Source organism: Parasteatoda tepidariorum, chromosome 8 (assembly GCF_982258835.1).
Source record: "Parasteatoda tepidariorum strain Cologne lab strain chromosome 8, Ptep-v5.0, whole genome shotgun sequence".
Taxonomy (NCBI): Eukaryota; Metazoa; Arthropoda; class Arachnida; order Araneae; family Theridiidae; genus Parasteatoda; species Parasteatoda tepidariorum.
The window spans coordinates 71,644,653-71,667,197 of NC_141762.1; the positions used below are offsets into that span (position 1 = coordinate 71,644,653).

At 28.8% G+C, this 22,545-nt stretch overlaps 2 protein-coding genes across 3 annotated transcripts in view; one reads left to right on the forward strand and one right to left on the reverse strand.

Moving 5' to 3' along the window:
* Positions 1-6,362, reverse strand: part of LOC147806300 (inactive pancreatic lipase-related protein 1-like) — a 52,676-nt gene extending 46,314 nt beyond the window's left edge. The window contains exon 1 of the mRNA XM_087169132.1: positions 6,168-6,362. Coding sequence (XP_087025258.1) covers positions 6,168-6,231 — 64 coding nt within the window. The 5' untranslated portion in view covers positions 6,232-6,362. The remainder of the gene's footprint in view (positions 1-6,167) is intronic.
* LOC147806301 (cationic amino acid transporter 4-like) overlaps positions 3,146-22,545 on the forward strand; it is a 31,945-nt gene continuing 12,545 nt past the window's right edge. The window contains exon 1 of one of the 2 annotated variants that reach the window (XM_087169131.1): positions 3,146-3,296. In XM_087169131.1, the coding sequence (XP_087025257.1) occupies positions 3,284-3,296 (13 nt within the window). In that variant the 5' untranslated portion in view covers positions 3,146-3,283. Of the gene's footprint in view, positions 3,297-18,724; positions 18,943-22,545 lie in introns of those variants that run through there. The other variant, XM_087169130.1, reaches the window with a different exon arrangement.

The following is a 22,545-nucleotide window of genomic DNA, read 5'->3' on the forward strand; positions in this document are numbered from 1 at the left end:
GACCTAATTAATTAGAAAGCATAATCATTTAAAAAATGCTAGTTGAATTATTTTTAAATGTGGAATCAAATGAATTTTAAAGTATCTACTATAGTTTTATTTTTAAAAAAAATCAAAATACAAAATATTGGTTGAATTTTAAAACTTTAATTCGAATTTAAATTACTATTTTTAAGTTAGATTACTACTAGCATTTTATCTCAAGATAACTGTTTTCAAATTAAATGAATAATTTTAATTAAAATTAATAATTACATTGAAGCTAATAATTTCTTATAATTATTTCAATAAATATAAAAGCTTAAACATTTGAATTAATTAACATGGAAGCTTTATCATTTAAATATGCACGTTGAATTAGCTTTTACTGTTTAATCAAATATATTATCAATTCTCTATAGTTAACTCTATATATAAACTAAATTTACTATGTTTTAAAAATAAAGCTTATACTTTAAAATTTTTATTAGAGTTTAAATTACTATTTTCAAGTTACATATTACTATTTTTAAGCAAGAAAACTTACTTTTAAATTAAAAGAATATTTTTAATTAAAATTAATATTAAATATAGAAGTTAATGATATTTTACTATTACAGTCAAACCCCGCTATAGTGAACCTTCAAAGGACCGAAATTTCGGTTCACTATAACCGGGAGTTCACTATTTCCGCTACGCAGGCAATTTCACTAATGGTTCCCAAACTCCTCCCTTTTATTACATTATATTCATATAAATGACTGAAAAATATTATATAGTAGCAAAAAATGTTCTATTTTCATCACTCTTCGTCTTGCGTACAAATAAAAATTTGCTATCTTTAGCTGATGAGCAATCCTCTACATCAGATATGGAAACACTTCCCGACTCTCAGATAATTTTTCCTGAATTTCTGTTATTCCGCTTTTTAAGCCTGTCTAACCTGCCATTCGAGCACATAAAAGAGTTTCTATAGATGGTTTTAAAAATCGGTATATGTATTTATTTTGAAGTACAAATTTCAAAATTATTACAAGGAAAATGGGGGGGGGGGGAAATCAGTCGGAGACAGGAAAAAGTTCATTATATCCAACTTTCTCACTTTTTTGGTTCACTAAATCCACTAAAAATAACATTATACGTGTATAGCAAGGCACGGGACCGAGCATTTCGTTCACTATACACAGGAGTTTACTATAAGCCGTGTTCACTATAGCGGGGTTTGACTGTATTTTAATTACTATTTACAAATTAAAGTTATTTTTGCAAAAAGGAAACAATAAATTTCCAAGCAAATTAAGCTGGTTAGCCTACTGTTAGTTAATTTCAAGTAATGCTTTTCTAACTGATATTTTATGAATTTAAACTCATTAAACGATTTGTATTTGCGTTAGGTTTGCCTTTGGGTTATTCTACGTCAATTTTTAATTTTTTTGCAATTTTTTAAGTCTTTTAAAGTTATTATAACGATTCAAACAATAACATTGTAATTTTTTTTAAAATTAAAATTAAAACGTGTTAGTCAAAAAAGTAAATTTCGCAGAAGTTTTGTGCTGCAATAGATTAGAAAAGAAAAGAAAACTATGCACAATATAATTTTTTTATGAAAAACCTCTTTTTTGAAAATATTCTTAATTGCTTGAAATCACGCATTTTGATTATTTGTTAACATTTCTTGTCGTGATTTGTTGCCATCGATCATTATTACTTGTAATCATGCATTTTGACTATTTATAATTGATCTTGTGATATGTCGTTGATCATTATTATTTGTAATCATACATTTTAATTGTTTGAAATCATTTTTTGTTGGGATATGTTGCAGAGAATGATTACTTTTAATCACAATGACAAGATCTTACAAACTTTATCTAAAAAATAATTTTCTGTAATTTATTACATTTAGACCCGTTTCAGAACAGCAACTATTTTTACATGAAATTATTTTAAAGAACCTTATTTTTAATTTTGAAAAAATGCTTGATGTTTTTGGAATTATTCAAATCACTCTTGAGAGTGAGTTAAATAGTTCCTACTTAAAAATTTGTCCCGATAAATATTCAAAACATTTTTCTTCTCTCTATTTTATTATATTTTATAACCGTCGTTCAACAGTAGACCCAATTTTGGGTTTACGATTACCAATGTTTAACTCCGTAACCTTGCAATTTTGAACCCATTCCAGAAGACAATAGAGAGTAAAACATTCGCTATTATTTGATATATCAGGTTTTAGTATCTTTAAGACACTTTAATTAAACAAATTCATCATCCTTAACCCTTTATTTTATAACCGTCATTGAACAGGCGACCTAATATTTGGGTTTACGACAAATAATGTTCAACTCCGTAGCTTTGTAATTTTGAACCCAATTCAGAAGACAAGGGAACTCCTGGATTAAGTACCGGGAGAAATTTTGCCTTCGTTGAGGGATTTTTGATGGAACTAACCCGCATTTGCGTTACATGAACCCATTCCAGAATCTAATCAATCTATTAACATAAGATATTAAATGCTGGCGCTATCTATTTTGGTTATAAATTACTAAATAAAAGTAACCAGGAAAATGACAGATTTTCATGTGACAAACAAATTATTAACAGAAAAAATCATTTAAAAAAAGTTTTTGTAAATAATACCCTCTGCGTATATTCTAGAAATGCTTACAACGGTTGAGATAAAAAAAAAAACGGTTGAGAGAAAAACCACAAAAATCTCCCACGATTAACCTGACGGCAAGAGGACTGTAACCCATGATTCGTCTACCACTGAGGATATTTAACGTCAGTACTATAGCGGGCGTGAGCAGGGTGTTGAATTTGTATCAACCAGACATCTCTGGTATTCGAACCCGGTTTACATCATTGGAAAGCGAACGCTCTATCCTCAGAGTCACCGCGGTTCTCTTCGGGGTATTTTTTTTTAAAAAAAAGATCACAAGAATTTTGAAAATAAAATTTAAAAGAATAGGCTAATCACTCATATCCGCAGAAGAACGATAATTGATTCCGTCATTTTGTTCCGACGTGTTGCCAACCATTCTGATCGTAATTTTCATACCTTATAGGCATTTGGGACACGCCCCTTACGCCCTCCCCACTCTGAGATGGAAATTAAAAACTTCCTACTTGATAAAATAATGAAATAATTTCTGACCCATTTACCAGTCTACTGGTTGACCGTCAAAATATTGCGTGATAATTTCTACAGATGGCCAACATAGTTCATGTTCTTAAAGAGTATTACGTTATCAGACTGAATAGCTGCATATATTTTCTCACGGGGAGCTTGGAATGAAATAAAATGGGACGCTACGGTACTGTAACTTTTCTTACTTTCATAAACTATTGGATAAAAAAATATACTTTTTACTAAATAAATATGTTTTAATATTACCAGGTATTAAAAATGCTCTTAAAGTTTAAAATTAAAATAACAAAATTCCTTTAAAAATTTGGCAAAATTACCATACTTTATGGTGACGATACTTCTTGTAAAAAAACAACAACCATAATTCTGAAAAACAACAACCATTAAACCAAAATATAGGGTATTTAAATCCCTCATTTAGTAATTTTTCCCGGCTACAATTTACCGGCAATTCTGGTTTGAAAATAATACTTTTTATTACTATACATTTAGTGAAAAAAAAATCCAAAGTTGAAAGGTAAATTAAACTGAATAAATAGTTTCATGATGTGCTCTAGGGTATCGGAAAAAAATTACCAAATTTTTCCACAATTACCAAATTTTATTACATGTTACAAAACCGTATTTAATTGATAATTTGACCTAAATCATTACCAAAGTGATTCGGTAAAAATTGCCCTGCATTTTGCTGTTTACATAAAGCCAAAAATATAGTAATTTTACCATATTCTGGTAGTTTAGACCATATTTTTTTTCTGAGTGTATTTTTCCTATAATGGATAAATTTGCGCTAGTAAAGTTTATTACTTTTTTCCATCTGAATAAAACATGAAACATTTTTTTTACTCAGATACTGAACATAGTAGTTGTATCGAATGTAACCATGTGTACTATTTCAATATTTTAGAATAATATGTTTAACTACTAATACATAATGAAATACATATCTTAACATGATTTAGCAATTAATATGTATTATAAATATTCGAGGTATGTGAATTTTATGAAAATATAAAAATGAATTAAATACTCAAGTTTTATATTTTTATTTCCATGACCCTAAATTAAATATTTAAGTAATTTTTGCTCTATATTTTGCTTCATAAAATACACTCGACATCGGGCACCTCTTTTACATCGGATTTTGAAATTCGGCAATGTTGCCTTCGTTTAGCATTTTTTCCGAGAACTATTTTAACAGTTTGACTTTAAATTTTACTCATGTTTCTAAGATCTAATTTTAAAACAACAAGATATTTTTTTAAAAATTCCTTGGTGTGAAAATTGTTTTAAAAAAACTTAGTTTGTAAGAAGCATTGTGATATTAAATTTTGTGTATGACGAAGAAAATATTTTAAATTTAAAGCTGGTCAGTATGAAAAAATACGTAATAAGTTTTTTTTTTTTTTAATTTTTAACGCACACCTGATAAGTCAGTCTTTTCTTTTTTTTTTAAAAAAAAGATATTGTTGAGCATTTTAAAGGTTGAGACTTATAATTTCTAAAATAGAAGTAATTGAAAAAACCTGGCAAATATGGGGGGCATGGATAAAAAGTAGTAATGTTGCAATACATTTTGACAAATTTTTTTGGATGAAAAGGGGGGCACCAGATCAGGAGCTATCTACGTCGTCTGACCACGTGGCACTCCTTCACCATAGCCGTTAAAAAATACAGCCCTGAAAGACTTGGTAAGGTGTTTGTGAGGAATTTTTTTTAACCTTTTAATATAAAAAAAACTGCTTATACCATATTAAACACCTTTTAAAATAATTTTTTAAGGAATAAAATTTAAAAAAAATGGAAAAAAAATCTATAAATAAGTAAAAATTACTTATTTCCACGCAAGTTACAGCATTTTTAATGGAAAATAATTTTATATAATGACTTATGAAAAATATCGAAAAATGAAATAAGACAAATATTTTTAAAAACCATGTTTACAAAGTGAACTAGAAAAGAGTTGACCGTATACATAAATATCGTCATCCCAAACTTGCGTTCAAAACACAAGGTAGGACCGGAAATGCATTTTATCTTAAATCTCTACTTTAAGTAAAGAAAAGGCAATTAAATAAGTAGTAAATTGACATAAATATGAAATTAAATAAGTTAAATTAAAATATAAATTACGTTTTGACACAATTAAAGATATCGTAACACTAGCTTCTTAGAAAGTCATCGATGTTTAGACTTCTGGCAAATTCAAATTGGCTCTAAATATTAATTAGTTCGGGAAACGACAGAAATTGGTATTTTTACGAGGCACAAAAATTCATTTAAAATTTGAGCACTATTTTTAAAATCGATGAGAAGTCGTTAATTGTCTCTAATTCATGCATATTTGTTTCGATTTAATATATTTTATACATTAGTGTTTAAAATATATTTTTTTAAAAAAGTAATTTATTTTCTTAACGTTTGCGTTAAAATAGTATTTATTTTGAGTCAACACATTACACCTCAGCATTTTCTAAAAAAGTCATTTTCATTAAAAATAATATAGTAAGAGATTTTATATAATTCAGTTAAATACTATTTGCTTATAAAATAAAAAATAACTGCTAATCTTAATTAATTAATTTATTTTTTAAAGATAAGTGAATATAAAAAATTCGAATTTCTTTATTAAACATATAAATCCTTAAAAACAGTTTTTGTTAACACAATTTAATCAGCTTTCTTTTCATGTTAGGTATTTTAAAATAGCATAGCAATCACTTTGCCCAACAGAAATGTGAAGTTGACTTCAAATAAAACTGTAGTGATCTCAATATATTTTATAGTATAAATTTTTTTTTTATGCTGGCACAGTTTCGAAAATATTAACTAGGTAAAACCTGTTACTTAAATATATTACAAGTTAGAAAAAAGATAAACAATTAATTTTAAGGCCAAATCTTAACCTTGACGAGGAAACATGGAATCTAATTTGTAATTCAAATAATTTTCCAACTCCGCAATTATAAAGACCTTCACGAAACATGAACAGTTACAAATTACGCAATTAATATAGATTTTATTCCAATACACTTACCTGTTACATGTAGGACCAAGAACGCTTGTAAATTAAGAATCAGTACTACGTAAGTTGTACGCATTTTCGGTGTTGAGCTGAACCAAAGGTAAACACATAATCAGTAACCGAATCGTAAAGGGATTTTTCTTTGTCATCTGACCTTGTTAATTTTTGAGCCCTGAGGAACAGCGTGTTCATGTCCTCGTTCATTACTGCTGAAGAAATCGAAAGTGAAGTCCCCACAATTACCCTCAGCTATCTACAATTCGTTTTCGAACAAGAATTGTTAAATAAAAAATCGTTTGGGTCAGTTGCTGAAACGAAAACTTGTTCGAGTTATCAATACGGCAATTAAATATTCGATTTGTTGTGAAAGAAACGCAGTTTTCCTGAAAGAAAGTCATTGCAAGTCCTTAGCCATTTTGAAGAGATTACTTTCGTTTGAAGAGTTTTGGAATGATTGGAAAAAGTTTTTGAAAATACTTTTTTTTTTTAAATTTCATAAAATTTTTAATATTGATTTTTTTTCAAGATCTATAAATTAACTTTTTTTAAATTAATAATTCTTTTTGTTAATTGTTTTTATGTTTTTATGCACCGAAAATTCCATTTTTATTTGTAGTATAATTTGCCAAACATCCAAATGAAGATTAAATGTAATTTGTACTGCATATGGATAATGCTAAATAACGTAAATTAAATTCAGTTTTTGTGCCATTATTTGGGTTTAATTCCTGTTGTTTAGATTTATGAATAGCATAAGTATTAAGTTATTCTTCCTGTAGTGGATCAAAATTGCGATGGCATGTCTTCTGATCCTCTTCAATGATGTTTCCCAGACCGTCGCCAATAGCCCATTGCGCAGCTCTAGTGCAATGTAAATAAAGTACCTACCTCCATGTTTTGTTTATTGTCTTTAATCCCTTCTTAATAGTTCTGCGCCTTGTCACTTTAGCTCTACCCCTCTTTCGTTTACCCTTTGTTGTCCAGTCTATAGAGCCTGTTTTACTTTGAATTTGCTGGGTTTTCAAAAATGTGTCCAATCCATCCACATTTACGTTTTCTGATTTTTAAATCTATTGGTTTTTTCTTAATCTGCAGTGCGGAAAACATGAATCCGCTGTATAGATTAACATAAATGTTAAGTTCAAACCCTGCCACACCATATTGGTTAAATAATATGTTAGAGCGAAATCGGTTGCATTGATTAATAAAATTGTTTTGTTTCAGAATAGTCTGTTAAATTGATTATTCAAATATTATGTTAACGAAAAGTCTGCTCTATTGCTTAGTTTAAATGTTATGTTAGTGTATAATCTACTTCATTAGTAAAGAAAATATTATGTTAAAGCATTATAGATAAGGATCAAAGTGGTTTCCTTAAAATTGAAAAATGATCTACTGTTTCTTATTGAAAATGACATCCATGAAAAATTTTATAAATAAGACCACTTATTTTATGATTTTTAAACGAAACAATTAAAATTTTCAAAAGTGTTACTTAATTATCTGGGTATACTTAAAAGTTAAAAATATAAGTCATATTCATTCCTATTAAAGGGGCATTTAAAAAGGAACTTTTTCTAAAGTTATCTAGATTTCTTCATGATCTAGATTCTTTATATAAAAACTTCATTAAATTTTAAATATCGAATTGTTCTAAATAACAAAAAGTTGAAAGCTGTAAGTTATTTCAATTTTTAAAAAATTCTATCCACGAAAGAATGTATTAAAAAAAATTCTTTTTTATAAGGTTTTAAGTAGAATAATCTAGATTTATTTTATGACCATTTAATTATCAGAGTAGATTCCGAAAACCTAAAAGTTGAAACTTAGTTGAGGTCATTTCCATTTTTTCGAAATTATATATATGAGAGAATGCATTGAAGAAAGCACTTTTTCTAAAGTTTCCTGTAAGACAAACTAGATTCATTTTATTAATACTTAATTAGCTGAGTAGATTCGGAATACCTTTAAGTTGAAAATTATGAATCATTTCCAATTTTAAAAATGATATCTATCAGAAGGGGAATTGAAGAATGCACTTAATATTAAGTAAAACAATCAAGATCCTTTTTCATAAAGATTTAATTAATTAACCGAGTAGCTTCCGAATACGTGACTGCCGAAAGCAAAATGAGTTCATAATTCTCTTTCGAATAATTTAATTCAGCGTCCTTTTCGTCTTTGACTTCCTCTTCCGGTTTATGACGTGTAGTGTTTCTGTCTCGTTTTCATTCCACAGTGATGAATATATCAATTGTATTTATTTCTCTCCGTGAAGCTGACAAGTATTAATTTTATTTATTAATTAAAAATATTAGTTTTATTTTTAGCAGTTAAGCTTGTCTCTGCTTAACTATGTGTCAGAAATGAATAAAGTTTTAACAATTGTTAAATGAAACAATTAGAGCTTATAAAATACGGTATTTTACATAGCAAAAGCATTTTATGAATGTGCAATAAAGTTCCACTTATCCTAACTTCATTAATCCATAAACATGGGTAATCTGTACAGGTTATGTTGAATTCTGAAGAAGCAATCGTTAAGCAAAGTTATGTACCATCGCAACGAAGTTGATAGACGTGGTCTCAGTTCTCATCCTTGGACTGTGGAGTGTCTCCTATAAGGACTGGTTTTTCCACATACTAGAACAATTTGGAGCATTTGCCCCTTAAATAATGAACTTTTAAATTGTAGAACATCTTCTTTGACGGGTTGCTTCGTCGGAAATGCTCTGAGCCATCATCTCAACAAATCGAAGAAATCTACTATTTCTCTTGTTTGGAGGATACGAATTTCGTCAAAAAAATTGGCTTATTTGAACATATCGGTTAATATGATTGATTAGGAAGCACAACATAGAATGAAAAAAAGTGTAATTTAATGAGTTCGCAAACCTTTCCAGAAGTCGAACCAAAACATTCAACTTAACTAGCGAACAAGTGAACCCTTGGCTCTTGTAGCATCTAGTCAAATAAAGGAAATGGTATACAAATCAGATAAAAAAAAATGATGTAGAACTCGCTGAGTGAACTTAGCTGATACACGAGTGAGAGAGCTGTTTCGTCAAGCATTTCCCAGCTTTGAGTTTCATTAATTATCACGAGATTTCGTGATGAAATTGTTGTCATAAATAAATAATACAGTATAACAGTATATACAGATAAAAAGAGTGCAAATCGTCTAAAAAGAGTGTTTTATTTCTGAGAGGTGTATATGCCGTTGGTTAAGTGAAAAACAACCCGGCTTTTGCATAAAGTGAACTTCATTTGTTAGGCTTATTGCTGTGAGCTTTCTATGCGCATTGGTACAGGAATTTCGGCAGTTTGCAAAAACTCATATTTAACAATTAGCCTACTACAAATATATCTAATCGATAAGGATGGTTAGCATCTGGTAATACCATGCAGCAATAACATTAAAGCTTTCAAGAAATCTTATTAGATAAGCCTCACATATCGTAATCTTCAATAAACAAGGAGATTTTATCAACCAGTTTGGCGCATCGTAAAATAACTGTGTCATTTGCAATCAGCCGGGATTTCCAATTACCTTACGGACAGATTTAACTCGTAGTGGGAGCCAATTTACCTAAATGTGAATTATATTCTGGTTTTGAAGATTTCTTTATATAAATAAATTAAAATGTGGACAAATACGAAGGAACTTAAGTTCCACTTTACTAAAAAAAATTCGGTTCATTGTCTGATTATTTCAGGTAGTCTGGCACATCGTAAAATAACTGTGACATTTGCAATCAACCGGGATTTCCAATTACCTAACGGACAGATTTAACTCGTAGTGGGAGCCAATTTATCTAAATGTGAATTTCGGATTTTGGAGATTTCTTTACATAAATAAATTAAAAAGTAGATAAATATGAAGGAACTTAAGTTCCACTTTATTAAAAAAAATTCGGCTCATTGTCGAACCATATTATAGATACTGTGAGCATATAATATGGTTCATAATTATAGGTACTATGTGTATAATAAAGTGCAAACTTTTTGTAACTTTTATACAGTGTTAGTTTGAACAATATTTCCATCTAAGTTATCATATTTCCATTCAAGTTCGAACCATGTTTAACTACACTCTAATATAGCATACTCAAGTGTTCTCTTTAACTTTTAAGATAATATGGGACAGAGTTTCCTAAGTTCACATCAAATTCGCAAAAATACAGTTCAACTCTTACCAATGTTTTACTAGAGTACAATTACCATGTTGTAGTTTATTATATATAGTATTATCGTGCAATTACTGAACCATTCTAATTGAATAAATATTATGGTATAATATTTTATGGTCAAAATGTATTCTACGGTTAAATGGATTTTACGGATGATGCATCTAAAGTGCCGGTACTAAAAAATCAAGTTACTTTTTTTTCAGTCAATACACCTTAATCTTAATTTTAAAATAAAACAGGCAATACATAAGATATTCCGATATTAGATAAATGATTAAATGTGCCATAATTTTAAAGCTCTCAAACACGTTATGAAACAAACTTACATCATTTTTTTATGAAATTACTCAATGGGGTATGAACGAGCTAGTTGAAAACAAACTATAAATTAGAACAAAGCGGTACTCACTTGTTCAACTTGCCCTTTGAGATGGTAATTAAAATCAACAACCATATTAAATGTATATTTCTTCTATACAAACAAATGTCTTGTTTTAGATGGATTACGATTGGCTGATTAAACAGCGTTTTATACCTTGAAAACATCTGGTTTCAAAAAGTTGCGCTGTCGTGAAATGAGCGGCCTTAATGATAAGTACCAATGATAATACCATAAAACTATTTGATGATAAGTCAGATGGAGAATTTAAGGTATTTCTTGATAAGCACGCGAAGTTACGTTTATAGTGTTCAGATGGTGTAGTGGGGTTGCCAAGATAATAAACATCATATTTATTATATTAAATATAATTAGCCCATGTTTTTGAAGCGAAGGCTTATCACCTTTTTACGATTACAAGGAACAATAATAACAGATCTGTCTGAAAACTTTTTTGTAGTTCTTTAAGTAAATAATGTACTTTCTATATCTTTCGTAACGTGTCCTTAAAACAATAAAAATGTGTAGTCGTAGTTTTATATTAAATTCTAGAAAAATTTTAATTTAACAATATCAGTATTAATTTTTAATTTTAGAAATTTAAATCTGTTTGATTTTATACAGGATAAATAGGTTTTTTTCTTAAGTTATTATGTTCATAAAAGAGAAAGGCTAATGACGCTTAAACAGTTATGTAGCGATGAATATAATATACTTTTGTATTTTACTCTTTTTCCTTGGAAATAGAATAGAAATGAATTTGAATTGCATAGATCCACTATGCAATTTCAATTTCTCTTATAAACGTGCAATTTTCTAAAATGTATGGATATCTTAAACGATTTCAATTGGAAGTAATGCTTACATAATTTTCTCTTTTAAACATATAGAAATAAAATGAGATTTGAAAAGGAAGTTCCACTTATAAACTTTTAATACCTGAATTTCTTAAGCATGAAACCCACTAAATTTATAAAATAACTTTTTACTTTCATTTAGTTTTAAAGCTTTTATATTAAATTTAGTTAAAATGTAATGTACTTGATTGAAAACAAGTTTGCTCTCCTTTTATATACAAAAACGTAAGACACTTACTTCGATAAATTACCATAATCTTACTTTGATAAAATACCATAAATCCGAGCTACTTAAACCCACTTTTTCAAGATTTCGGATGCATTTCCTCTATAAATTTTTATAAATATATACTTGAGCTAATATAAAAGTTCTTAATTTACTTAAGTTCTTCTGTTATTTTACGATGGCTATTCTATAAAAAAATAAGGAAATAGTTTTCTATTTAATGGTGCATAGTTTCAAGCAATCATTAAGTTAGGTTAGTTGAACCCCTGATTTATATTCATATGTTATTGTACAAAAATTTATGATGAATAAATATGCTGTTATAATATATGCATGACGAATAATATGCATGACGAATAATATGCAATTTTTTAAATGTTACGTATCAATAATTACTTAATTATTTGTTTTTGAATAAAAATATTTGTAATAAAAGAATTATTATACTCTATAATTGCTTATAAAAAAAGCCAGGGGGTTGCAACTGAACCCCCTTGCACCCCGCTGCCGGCGCCCTTGTTCTCGTACTTTTCATCAGACCTGATGAAATTTATGCATACAGTTATTCAGTGAAAAAAGATTTGTACTTCCCATTTCCTGGCAATTTTTTGTACTTGGACGGCATTGCCAGTCTTGAACCTGAAAAAAAATTTCACTAATTTAATTTGAACACATCACGTGATCGATCCGCTGTGTCCAGCCAGTCAGAGAAGCAGAATGAATTTGGTAATTCCCCGTGGCGCTTAATGAACGCCACCTCCACTTACTCATGATCCTTTTGAAGATCATGCGTGGGTGTTATAAATCTTTCTTTGAAGCAAACTGTTAAGATATAAATTATAAATTAAGTTAATTCATTATTATAAAAAAGAAAAGCTCAGTGGTAGATGGCTAATGGATTAGAGTCTCCTTGCCATCACGCTAACCGTAGGAGGTTTTCGTAGGAAGTGCGGGTTAGTTCCCTCAAAAAAGTCCTCCACGAAGGCAAAATGACTCCCAAAACTTGATTCAAGAGTTCCCTCGCCTTCTGGATTGGGTTCAAAACTACAAGGCTACGGAGTTGAACATTGGTAGTCGTAAGCCCTAAATTGGGTCAGCTGTTCTACAACGGTTATAATCGAAAATTAAATAAAACATAAAAACTGTTTTTTTTTTTAAAATTTAATAATGTTTAAGAAACTAGTAACTATTCAATTTTTTATAATTTCATAAAATTTAATTAGGTTTGAGAATTTTTTTTCTGAGCTGTATAATTAATTTCAGAAATTAAGATTAACATTTTTTTTTTCCCATTTAAAAAAATGTAGAACGCGTAAAAAAACATGTAAAAAATAAAAACATGCAAAAATGTTTGAAAAAAACAGTAAAAAATTTATTCGATTAACAAATTATTTATTGATTTTTTTGAAGAAATTTGCTTGATATAGTTATTCATTATCCTTTGTTAATATTATTCTCTACTATTGTTATGACTTGTTATTTTTATTTTTAGTTAAATTATTTTTATTATTTTTAGTTAATTATTTATTATTTTTATTATTTTTAGTTAAAGGAAAAGTTTATTTCTTTTATTATATAAAGCTATCATGTAATATTACATTATTACGTAACATTTTATAAAAACTCATTGAAAACTTTATGTAGCTTAATAAATAGTAAATAAGTTACATTTGCCTGTACTATAAGTTTTATATAAAACAGTTTCCAAGAAAAATTTGCAATTAAAATTATGATTTTAAAACTGTTGTTAAGAATTAACGCAACATTACTCAACAAACTATTTGGCGATAAACAGTTAAATAATTTTATGATAATCAAAAGTTGAATAGGAATTTTAAAAAAGTGCAGATTCATTTGTAATGGTACCAGAGGAAAAAGTTGAATTTTATCCCAACAGACTTCGGAACTAGCTCTGTGTAAATGCAATAAAAAAAATTTGGAATATTTTAATGGAATAATTTTAAATTCTTATGTAACAATCTGTTTATTGAGAAGAAATAAATATAATAACATAGCAATTTTTAACTTCCTTAAAAAAACGAAAAAGCCCAATTTTTTCATCAAAAACTTGATAAAACCCGGGATTTGATAAGGCTGCGAGTTTGAAAAAAACCCGGGTTCTTCCAAACTCTACTCCTTAAGCCTTTTAAATTGCATACTACTACGTGAAAATTAGATCATCAGATAAAATGTACTCAGGTTTCCGTTGAAACAAAGTCGAGAAACTGCAACATGGGATGACCTATAAAAATTTAATATGATTTTAGTTTGGAAACTTACTTTTTTTTAAAAAATCTATTTTCATCCGTTATAATTAAGAAAAACAATGCCACAGTATCTAAAACTAAATGGTGATGATGCGAAATTCAACAAGGTTAACTATTAAAATGTCTAATAAATAAATTTAAAAAAAAATAAATTCGATGAAATGGTGAATTCAAGTTTTAATTTTCATTTGGATGAAAATGGATAAAAATATTGGAAGAAATAAATACTCAACCATTAACTATTTATACCTAACTGTGTAATGATCACAAAATGAAAATTAGTCTATTACAGTTTGTTCTCTAAAAACGTCACTTTTTTTAAATTTTATCCTGTATAGTTTTCTGCCGTACTGAGTACTGTGACAAAATATTTGGTGAGTATTCCACGTACTTAGTTTACTTAAAAATTGCGTGTTTCTTTGTTCTTTATCAATTGTAAATAAAAGTGTATTTAATCTTTTATTCAGTTCAATTATTTTATATTTTAACCGTCGTTGAACAGCCGACCCAATTGTTTGGGTTTAAGACTACTAATGTTCAAATCCGCCGCCTTGTAATTTTGAACCCAACCCAGAAGACAAAAGAACTCCTGGATCAAATATCGGAGAAAATTTGCCTTCGTAAAGCACTTTTTGTCAATCAAAGCACGATCCTCAATGAAAAAATCTACAAACTGAAATAATTAGATGAGAATAAGAACTAGACTGCACTTTCACTTAACAGATGCCAAGCAGGCAGCAGATAAGATAAATCATTTCCTTCTCTGTGTCGATGACTCTAAGTTTCTTGAATACATATTTCGATTTAGTTCCGATTTGGGAAAGATGGCTTAAAATAAGTGGCGCCAAGCAACTCTAAATTGTCTGGTTTACATAACAAGGAATGATGCTTTTTATGGCGCATGAAACATGTGTTACTATTTCCATTCCCTTTGCAAATGATTACCATTTGTAATTTCTAAGCATATTTTTTGGCGATAATAAATTATTTTTTGTATAAGTTATGAGTAAGATTACCTTATATGCAATTTACAATTACTATCTTCTATCTCTTGAAGAGCAACCGAAAGAGAAGCAGAGATGCTAATTTTCAAAACCGATGTGAACCAATTTAAAAAGTGAATTAATATTTCTTACTATAAAAGAAACTCCTTACTTTTCATATAATAGGGGTGAGTCGGGTAGCCCCGCCCAGCGGGTACCCCCGCCCTCTGTCAATTTCATATGTATAGAATATTTTTTCAAGTCAATGGGCCATCGGACATTAATTGTTATAATAAAAAAAAGATTCTTTTCAAAGTTTCATGTATTTATGCAGCTGTTAACATGGTAAACAATAGTTTTGAAAATATGTTGAATATAGTAGTCATGAAATTAAGAGAAATTGGTTGAATGTTTCAATTAAACTTCATTTTAGTACTAAAAAAATAATTTTTTTCTATACATACAGCATTAAAGTATGTAGTCTTAAGTTTAATTTGCACAAAGAAAGAAGTCTATATGCGAAAAATTGTTCGAGTAATTACAAATTTACAAAAAAATTGGATATCGGGTAGCCCCGCTCACATGAATGTCTGGTATCAACAACCAATTTTATTTCGTCAATAAATGTACGGTTGCAAAAATTATTATTTTATTGCTTCAAATTTGAATGTTATATGCCTTTTTAACAACAAATAATGTTGTTATTAAATGATTGTTACTAAATGATAGAATTCATTGAAAAAGTATATAAATATGTAATAAATAAAATAATTTTGTGATAAAAATGATAAACGAGGTTTACCTATTGTCAATACATTGGTCACTTTCATTTACACCTGAAAAAACAGTCAAAAAACATAATTTTTGTATCTGGGCGGGGCTACCCGACACATTTTGAAAAGAGCTGAAAAACATGTTTTTTTAAATTTCTACTTTTTTAAGTTAAACTATTCTTTTTTTGGTTTATTCTTTTTGCATTATTTAATTAGATGATAAAACAATAGAAACACACAAAAATATTTATTATTACTCATTATTATACAGAAATATAAGCAATACTCCTTAAGTGAGCGGGGCTACCCGACTCTCCCCTATATAATTCTGCTTCATTTTTGTATTTTATCACAGAAATTCTTTGGTTGTATTTTGTTTTGTGCCTTCTAAAATATTCTTAAATCAGTCTATATAAATTTATAATCGAATTTTTCTTGCATCCTTTGAAATGCTTCATTTCAGACAAGTCCGTATTCAGGGAAACACTGCTGATTTATAATTTTTTTAATTTTTTAAAACTTATAAAAATTTATTTAAATGGAGAAAATAGCTGGGGGAAACGGTGTTTCGAATTTTCCCCTTTATGTTTTCTTTTACAAATCATTTTTTTTTTCTCGTTCTCGTCTGACTAGTCTTCAGAAAGAGTGATTATTTTTTGAGCTCACAAAATATATCAGCTTTTATAACCATTTTCAATATTTTGAAGTAAATAAAGTTTTTTAATCACTAAATTTTTATTGTGTGTATTATTCCTTTCAATAATTTAGGGCGTAAAAGTTTTCAGTTCGAATATTGACAAAATTCCAAACAGTTTTCATCCGTGCGATCATATATTTCTTAAACAAGAATACTAGACCAGGGGTTCCCAAAAAGTGTTTCGTGAAACGATCACAGGAACAATCTTGTAAGTTAGTACCAGTAATAATTTTTGATATTTGTAATATCCAACCTATTATTTATTTAATATCTTGGCTGTTTTCATGAAATTCTTTCAGTGAAATTGCAATGAGAAAAACTATAGTAAAATTAAAAAAGAAATATAAGCTTTTTTAATAACAACGCATTAAATAAATCACTAAAATAACATGCATTCAGAAATAATTACATCGGTATTTATAACTAACCCTAGAAATTGAAAATAAAATATCAAATTCTAGAATAAAGAATAATTTTTCTTGGATATCCATTTACGCTGTTTATACGGTTATTCATCAAAAGCTTGTTCAGTTTATTTTATTCAATTTCAATGTATGCATACGCAAAAAACTACTAGACTAGTTGGCACTGTATACCTGTGATTTCAACTGTCTAAGATAAAACCTAGACTATCAATGATAAAACAATAAAAAAATTTCATTCTTCACATTGAATAGTTTTTTTTCACTATTTTTATTTATTCATTAATTTTTTTAGCATATTTAGAATTGTTCGGTATCTGGTCGATACAAACTCCGCACCCGGCTCGCACCGAACACAGTGCTAGCGTAAAATATCCTCAGTGGTAGACGGATCATGGATTACAGTCCCCATGCCGTCAAACTAACGGTGGGAAGTTTCCGTGGTTTTCCTCGCCACGCAACGCAAATGCGAGCTAGTTCCCTCAAAAAGTCCTCCGTGAAGGTAAAATGTCTCCCAATACTTGATCCTGGAGTACGCTTGTCTTCTGGATTGGGTTTAAAACTGCAAGGTTACGCGGTTGAACATTGGTAGCCGTAAACTCAAAATTGCGTCGGCTGTTCAACGACCTGTATGAAAAAAAAATCACTGTTTAAATCCTAAAACGAACACATGTTTACGAAAAATGTTAGTATCTCGTACAATAATTGAGAAATTTCTTTTTACAAGGAGCTTCATGTCATGCCCTTCAAAAAAACGTTTAATAATGACAAATTTTATAAATTTTAATGCAAATTTAATTAATATCTTTTGAACTAATTTTTAGATGAACCCTTATCTCATCGTAATCTTTGCATTGTTTTCTCCACAACTCTAAACTTTTGGTTGTCTAAGGCAGCAGTTTCCAATCTTTTCTGGCATGGAATCCTAAAATGCAATTTCAGTACAACCAAATAGACTTATAAATCATGATGTCTAACTTTTTAATTCACTGATATCTAATGCGATAAACCTGGAAAGAAATCCATCTTCTCATTTATCTGAAATCATTTATCTGAAAAGCATTTTTTGGGGCGAAAATAACATTATTTCACAGTTGATAAGGGTAGTTTTTCAGTAGTTCAATTGACTTAAAATTTTAAATAAATCGTTTTTTGCTAAAACGAGATATAAATTGGGAGCAGCTAAACGTTTTAAAAAGTTGAAAAATTCGGGTCAACATACTGCTAAGTGACAAGTATTTTCTTTGAATACGAAAACAATTTTAGAAATTATCGAGACGATATAGAGAAAATTTCAGATACATTTAAAAGTTATTTATCTTTTAGAAAAAAATTCAAACAAATATTTGTGATTTAAGAAAGAAAAAGTCCATCTTAAACTAAAAACAAAAATTCCTTATATTCCCATATCTAAATATAGACACCATATGTTTACAGCTTAAGATGAACGTTTTCTTTCTTTCCTTCTTTCTTTACAGTCGTTTGTTTTTTACAAGAAATTCTGGAGAGAAAAAATGTTCTGGGAAAATAAGTTCATTTTTGTTTAAAACTAAAGATTACACAAAATTTATAATTCATTTCAATACATTTTGAACTAATATTATCTCGGAGGTGATTATATTATCAACAACGAAAACGATGTCTTAGGTTGCGTAAATCTTTAATTTGCAAATAAAAGTTTTATTAGCATCCCTAACATTCTAAATATCTAACTATAGATAAGGCGCAGTTGGCGAATTTATTTGGCGATAAAATTTGTAGTAATATTATACGTCATTCTATCATAGCCATAAAGGGTAATTATGGGTCTGGCTTTACGAGTTCTCTGAAAATCTCAAATATTATAGCATGTGGTAAAAGAAATATATTGCTATATTAAATAAAAATTACAAATGATGAATTTCAAAAAGAATAAAATAGTTCGAAAATTAAAAAAAGACATTTTTTAGAAACTTATTTTATGATACAATTATGGACGATACAAATGAAATAGGTAAGTAGTAAATTATTTCTTTCGTATAATTAATTACATTATGTATTCTCTTAGAAACGTATTGAAAGTATGGATAGCTTATTCAATTTATTAAAAAAGTTATATTTGAAATATTTTTACAAATCATTTGATTCTTCTCTATCTACGTAATTTACATGAATTTTTCAAATGATTTTTGCTAAGGTAAAGTTAAAAATATTCTTGAGATTAGAAAATTTTCACTTAAAATGTTAAACATAAAAATTTATTGGAAGGAAATTTAATTTTGAATAAAAAAAGTTTGAAATACATATTGAGTATAGAAATTAGTTCGGTCCGTTTTTTTGTGGTCAAAAATGCATTTATTTTTGAACAGAATGAATGAACAGATTAATCAAAGTATTGTCCATCGCTGACTACTTATTTTTCCCACCTCTCAGGCAATTTTCAAATTCCATCTCGAAAAAATGTCTCGTCCTTTGAGGCGATCCAAGTTAGGGGCCAATTTTCGATTTCCACGAAAGAAATAAACCGGTGACCTGCCAAATCGTTTTGCATCCGTCAGAACAACCAGCAATCAAAAGGAGAAATGTCTGGTGAATACAGTGGGTGCGGTAAAATATCCCACTTGCGCATTTCCAAATAATTTTTTGCGACATGAGGCCGACCGTTATCATGCAGAAGAATAACTACGTCATGTCCGTGCTCGTATTCGGGCCGTTTTTCTCTTAATGCACGACTCAAACGAATCAATTGTAGCCTATACCGATCGCCCGTACTAGAATCAGCAGGTTGTAACAGCTCATAGTATACAACACCATTCACCATTCTTCTTTCGCCATTCACCATTCTTTATTCACCATTCTTGAAACGTCGAAACCATTCCCTACATGATTTATCAGCTGGAGCATTGTCACCATTAACTTCTACAAGCATTCGGTGCGCTTCAGCTGCACTTTTCTTGCAATTAAAGCAGAAACATTAAAACCTCCCGCAAATGGTGCTTATTTACCACAAAATTCGACATATTCAACAAAGTACAAAACAGGGTTTTTGTATGAAATTCAAAGTGATGTAAACTGAATATTATTGACAGATGTATAGCCTCTCTGAAACCACCGAAACCAGCTGTCACTATGAAACATTCTTTACAGCCTGAGCTATCTTTTGAAAACGGACCGAACTAATTTGTACCCTCAATAAAATTTTAAAAGGAAGACAGAATACAAATTTTATCACAAAAATTATACTAATCAAGAATATAGATAAGTAGAATTCAGTCAGTAGGGGACAGTGGGATCAATTGTAACATTTTTTACTTAACTATTTTTAATTAACAAAAAATCCAATATATTATTAGTATTAATTGACAGACGACAACAATTTTTGACAGTCGTGAAATTGTTACAATTGTCCCCACTTACGGGGTCAATTGTAACAGTTCATAAATTCAACTTAAACATAGTTAATTATACATATTATCACAGTTGTGATACATTTTTTATTGATCAAAATAGTAGTGATATTTTAGGAGTAAAAATAATAATGAGCAGAGACCTAAAGGGTTAAACTTTTAACTTTAAGGGGTTAAAAATTTTAATTTATGCTGTGAAAGGTGACAAATAAAAAATGCACATGCAACATAATATAAATGATATAGGAAACTATTGGTGGTTCTTAAAGAGTTAAGTAATGGTTTGTATTATTATTTATTTTAGATTATTTATTTTCAGCTGTTACAGTCGGCCCTTTACTTATTAATACAATCGTCCCCAAGACGCCAGTTCAACTTCATTTGTTAAAAGCAATGCTAGTTAATTAACAAAACTAATCTTTTTTTCTTCTTGAAATGTTAATTAAGGTGTCCACTTACATATTCGGTTAATAATTTTTATTTGTTTAAACAAAATTACTTTGTTACAATATAATATTCTAATACCAAAAAAAGTACTTACGTAGCGTGAAAATATCTTTTGCGATGTAACTTTTTCAAAAGTACATAAAAATAGTAGCCAGCAGGGGTGTACATGTAGATTTATTAAATACACCTTGTGCGCTACCTAGGAACCAAATCTAGAACCCGACCCTCGAAATTTTTGCTCTGTTACAATCGTACCCTGTTACAATTGACCCCACTCTCCCCTACTGTAGTACTTATGTAAAATATGTTGAATGCAATTTTGAAATTAATAAAAATGTTATTAAAGTTATTGAAAACATAAAACTCATATGAAAAACTAAAAAAAAAAATAGATCAATAAAAGACTCACTCTCATGAAAATTGTCATTTTAAGCTATAAATTTGTTTAAAAATAAATAAATAAAACGAATTGTAATTATTGTAAATATATTTCAAAAGCAAAACCCTTATTTATTATATTAATGTTATTTCTAATTATATTAAGACAAGAAGAAAATATATTTTAATCAATAGCGATTTATTTTTTGAAGTTAATGCTCTAGAACAGCGGTTACCAACTGGCGGCTAACGGGCCGCATCTGGCCCTCGAAGGCTTTTTTTGTGGCCAGTGAACTAAAGTATATTAGTTGACATTTTTTGCAGAGAATTTTCGTAAAAAATCTATATGGGTTTAAAATACTTTACTTTCGTTAAAAAAAACCTAATTTCTTCGTTTCTGTGAAATTTAACATACCAACGGCGCAAAAAAAATTATTTCTCAGGTTTTGCACCCAAGAAAATATTTATTCAAATACAAAAATAATCGTGTGTATGTTGCTTAAAAATCTACTTCTAATTTTAATTTGTAATTCAATACGCTTGTTTTGTACAACTTGATAAAAATCTGACAGTAATATTTAATTTTCCTTCAAACATAAAAGAGTCCTAGATAAAATTTTGATAAAGTTGCGGCCCGTCATTTGATTTGTGTTTTTAATTGCGGCCCCGGCCTCATATAAGTTGCAAACTCCTGCTCTAGAATTATTCCCCCTCTTCTCACCTAAGCGTCTTACTCTCATTTTATGCATGGGTTAAAGAATGTCAATTTCATTAAAATTAAAAAAAAATTTATAAGCTTAATTGAGTTTTGAAATCCATCATATCCAAATATATTCAGATGAAAAACATCTTATAGTGATAGACTTTTTATGTATGATTCTTTATTTTCTTTTTCTTTTAAAGAAAGATATGAGGGTATGATAAATATAAAAAAGAAATTAACCTAATTTGATGTATTCAAAAGAATTCCCCAAAGAATCGAAGATGGAATAGAAATAGACAAGGGATAGATAGATCACTTACAATTTATTTTCCCTTAATAAATTATAAGTTAATTGACGTTAAATATTACCCCATTGGTAATAAATTTAAATTGTAGGAGTAATTATTTTTTATAAACAGTGTTAAATGTGTCTATCTCACTGACGTTATGTAAGACGTATATCTCACTGATGAGGAAGTTATGTAAGAATGCAAATGAATGTAGGTCTTGTAAAAGTGTGATGTAATAAGAATGTCTACTCAAATTAGAATAAGAATGTCTACTCAAAATTTGTTATGAAGGGAACTTCGTGAAACATAGAGTGTAATACTAATTTTAAAAAGTTAAAACAATTGAACAACTTACAAATTGTTTTATAAATTGTGAATATTTGAAATGTTAT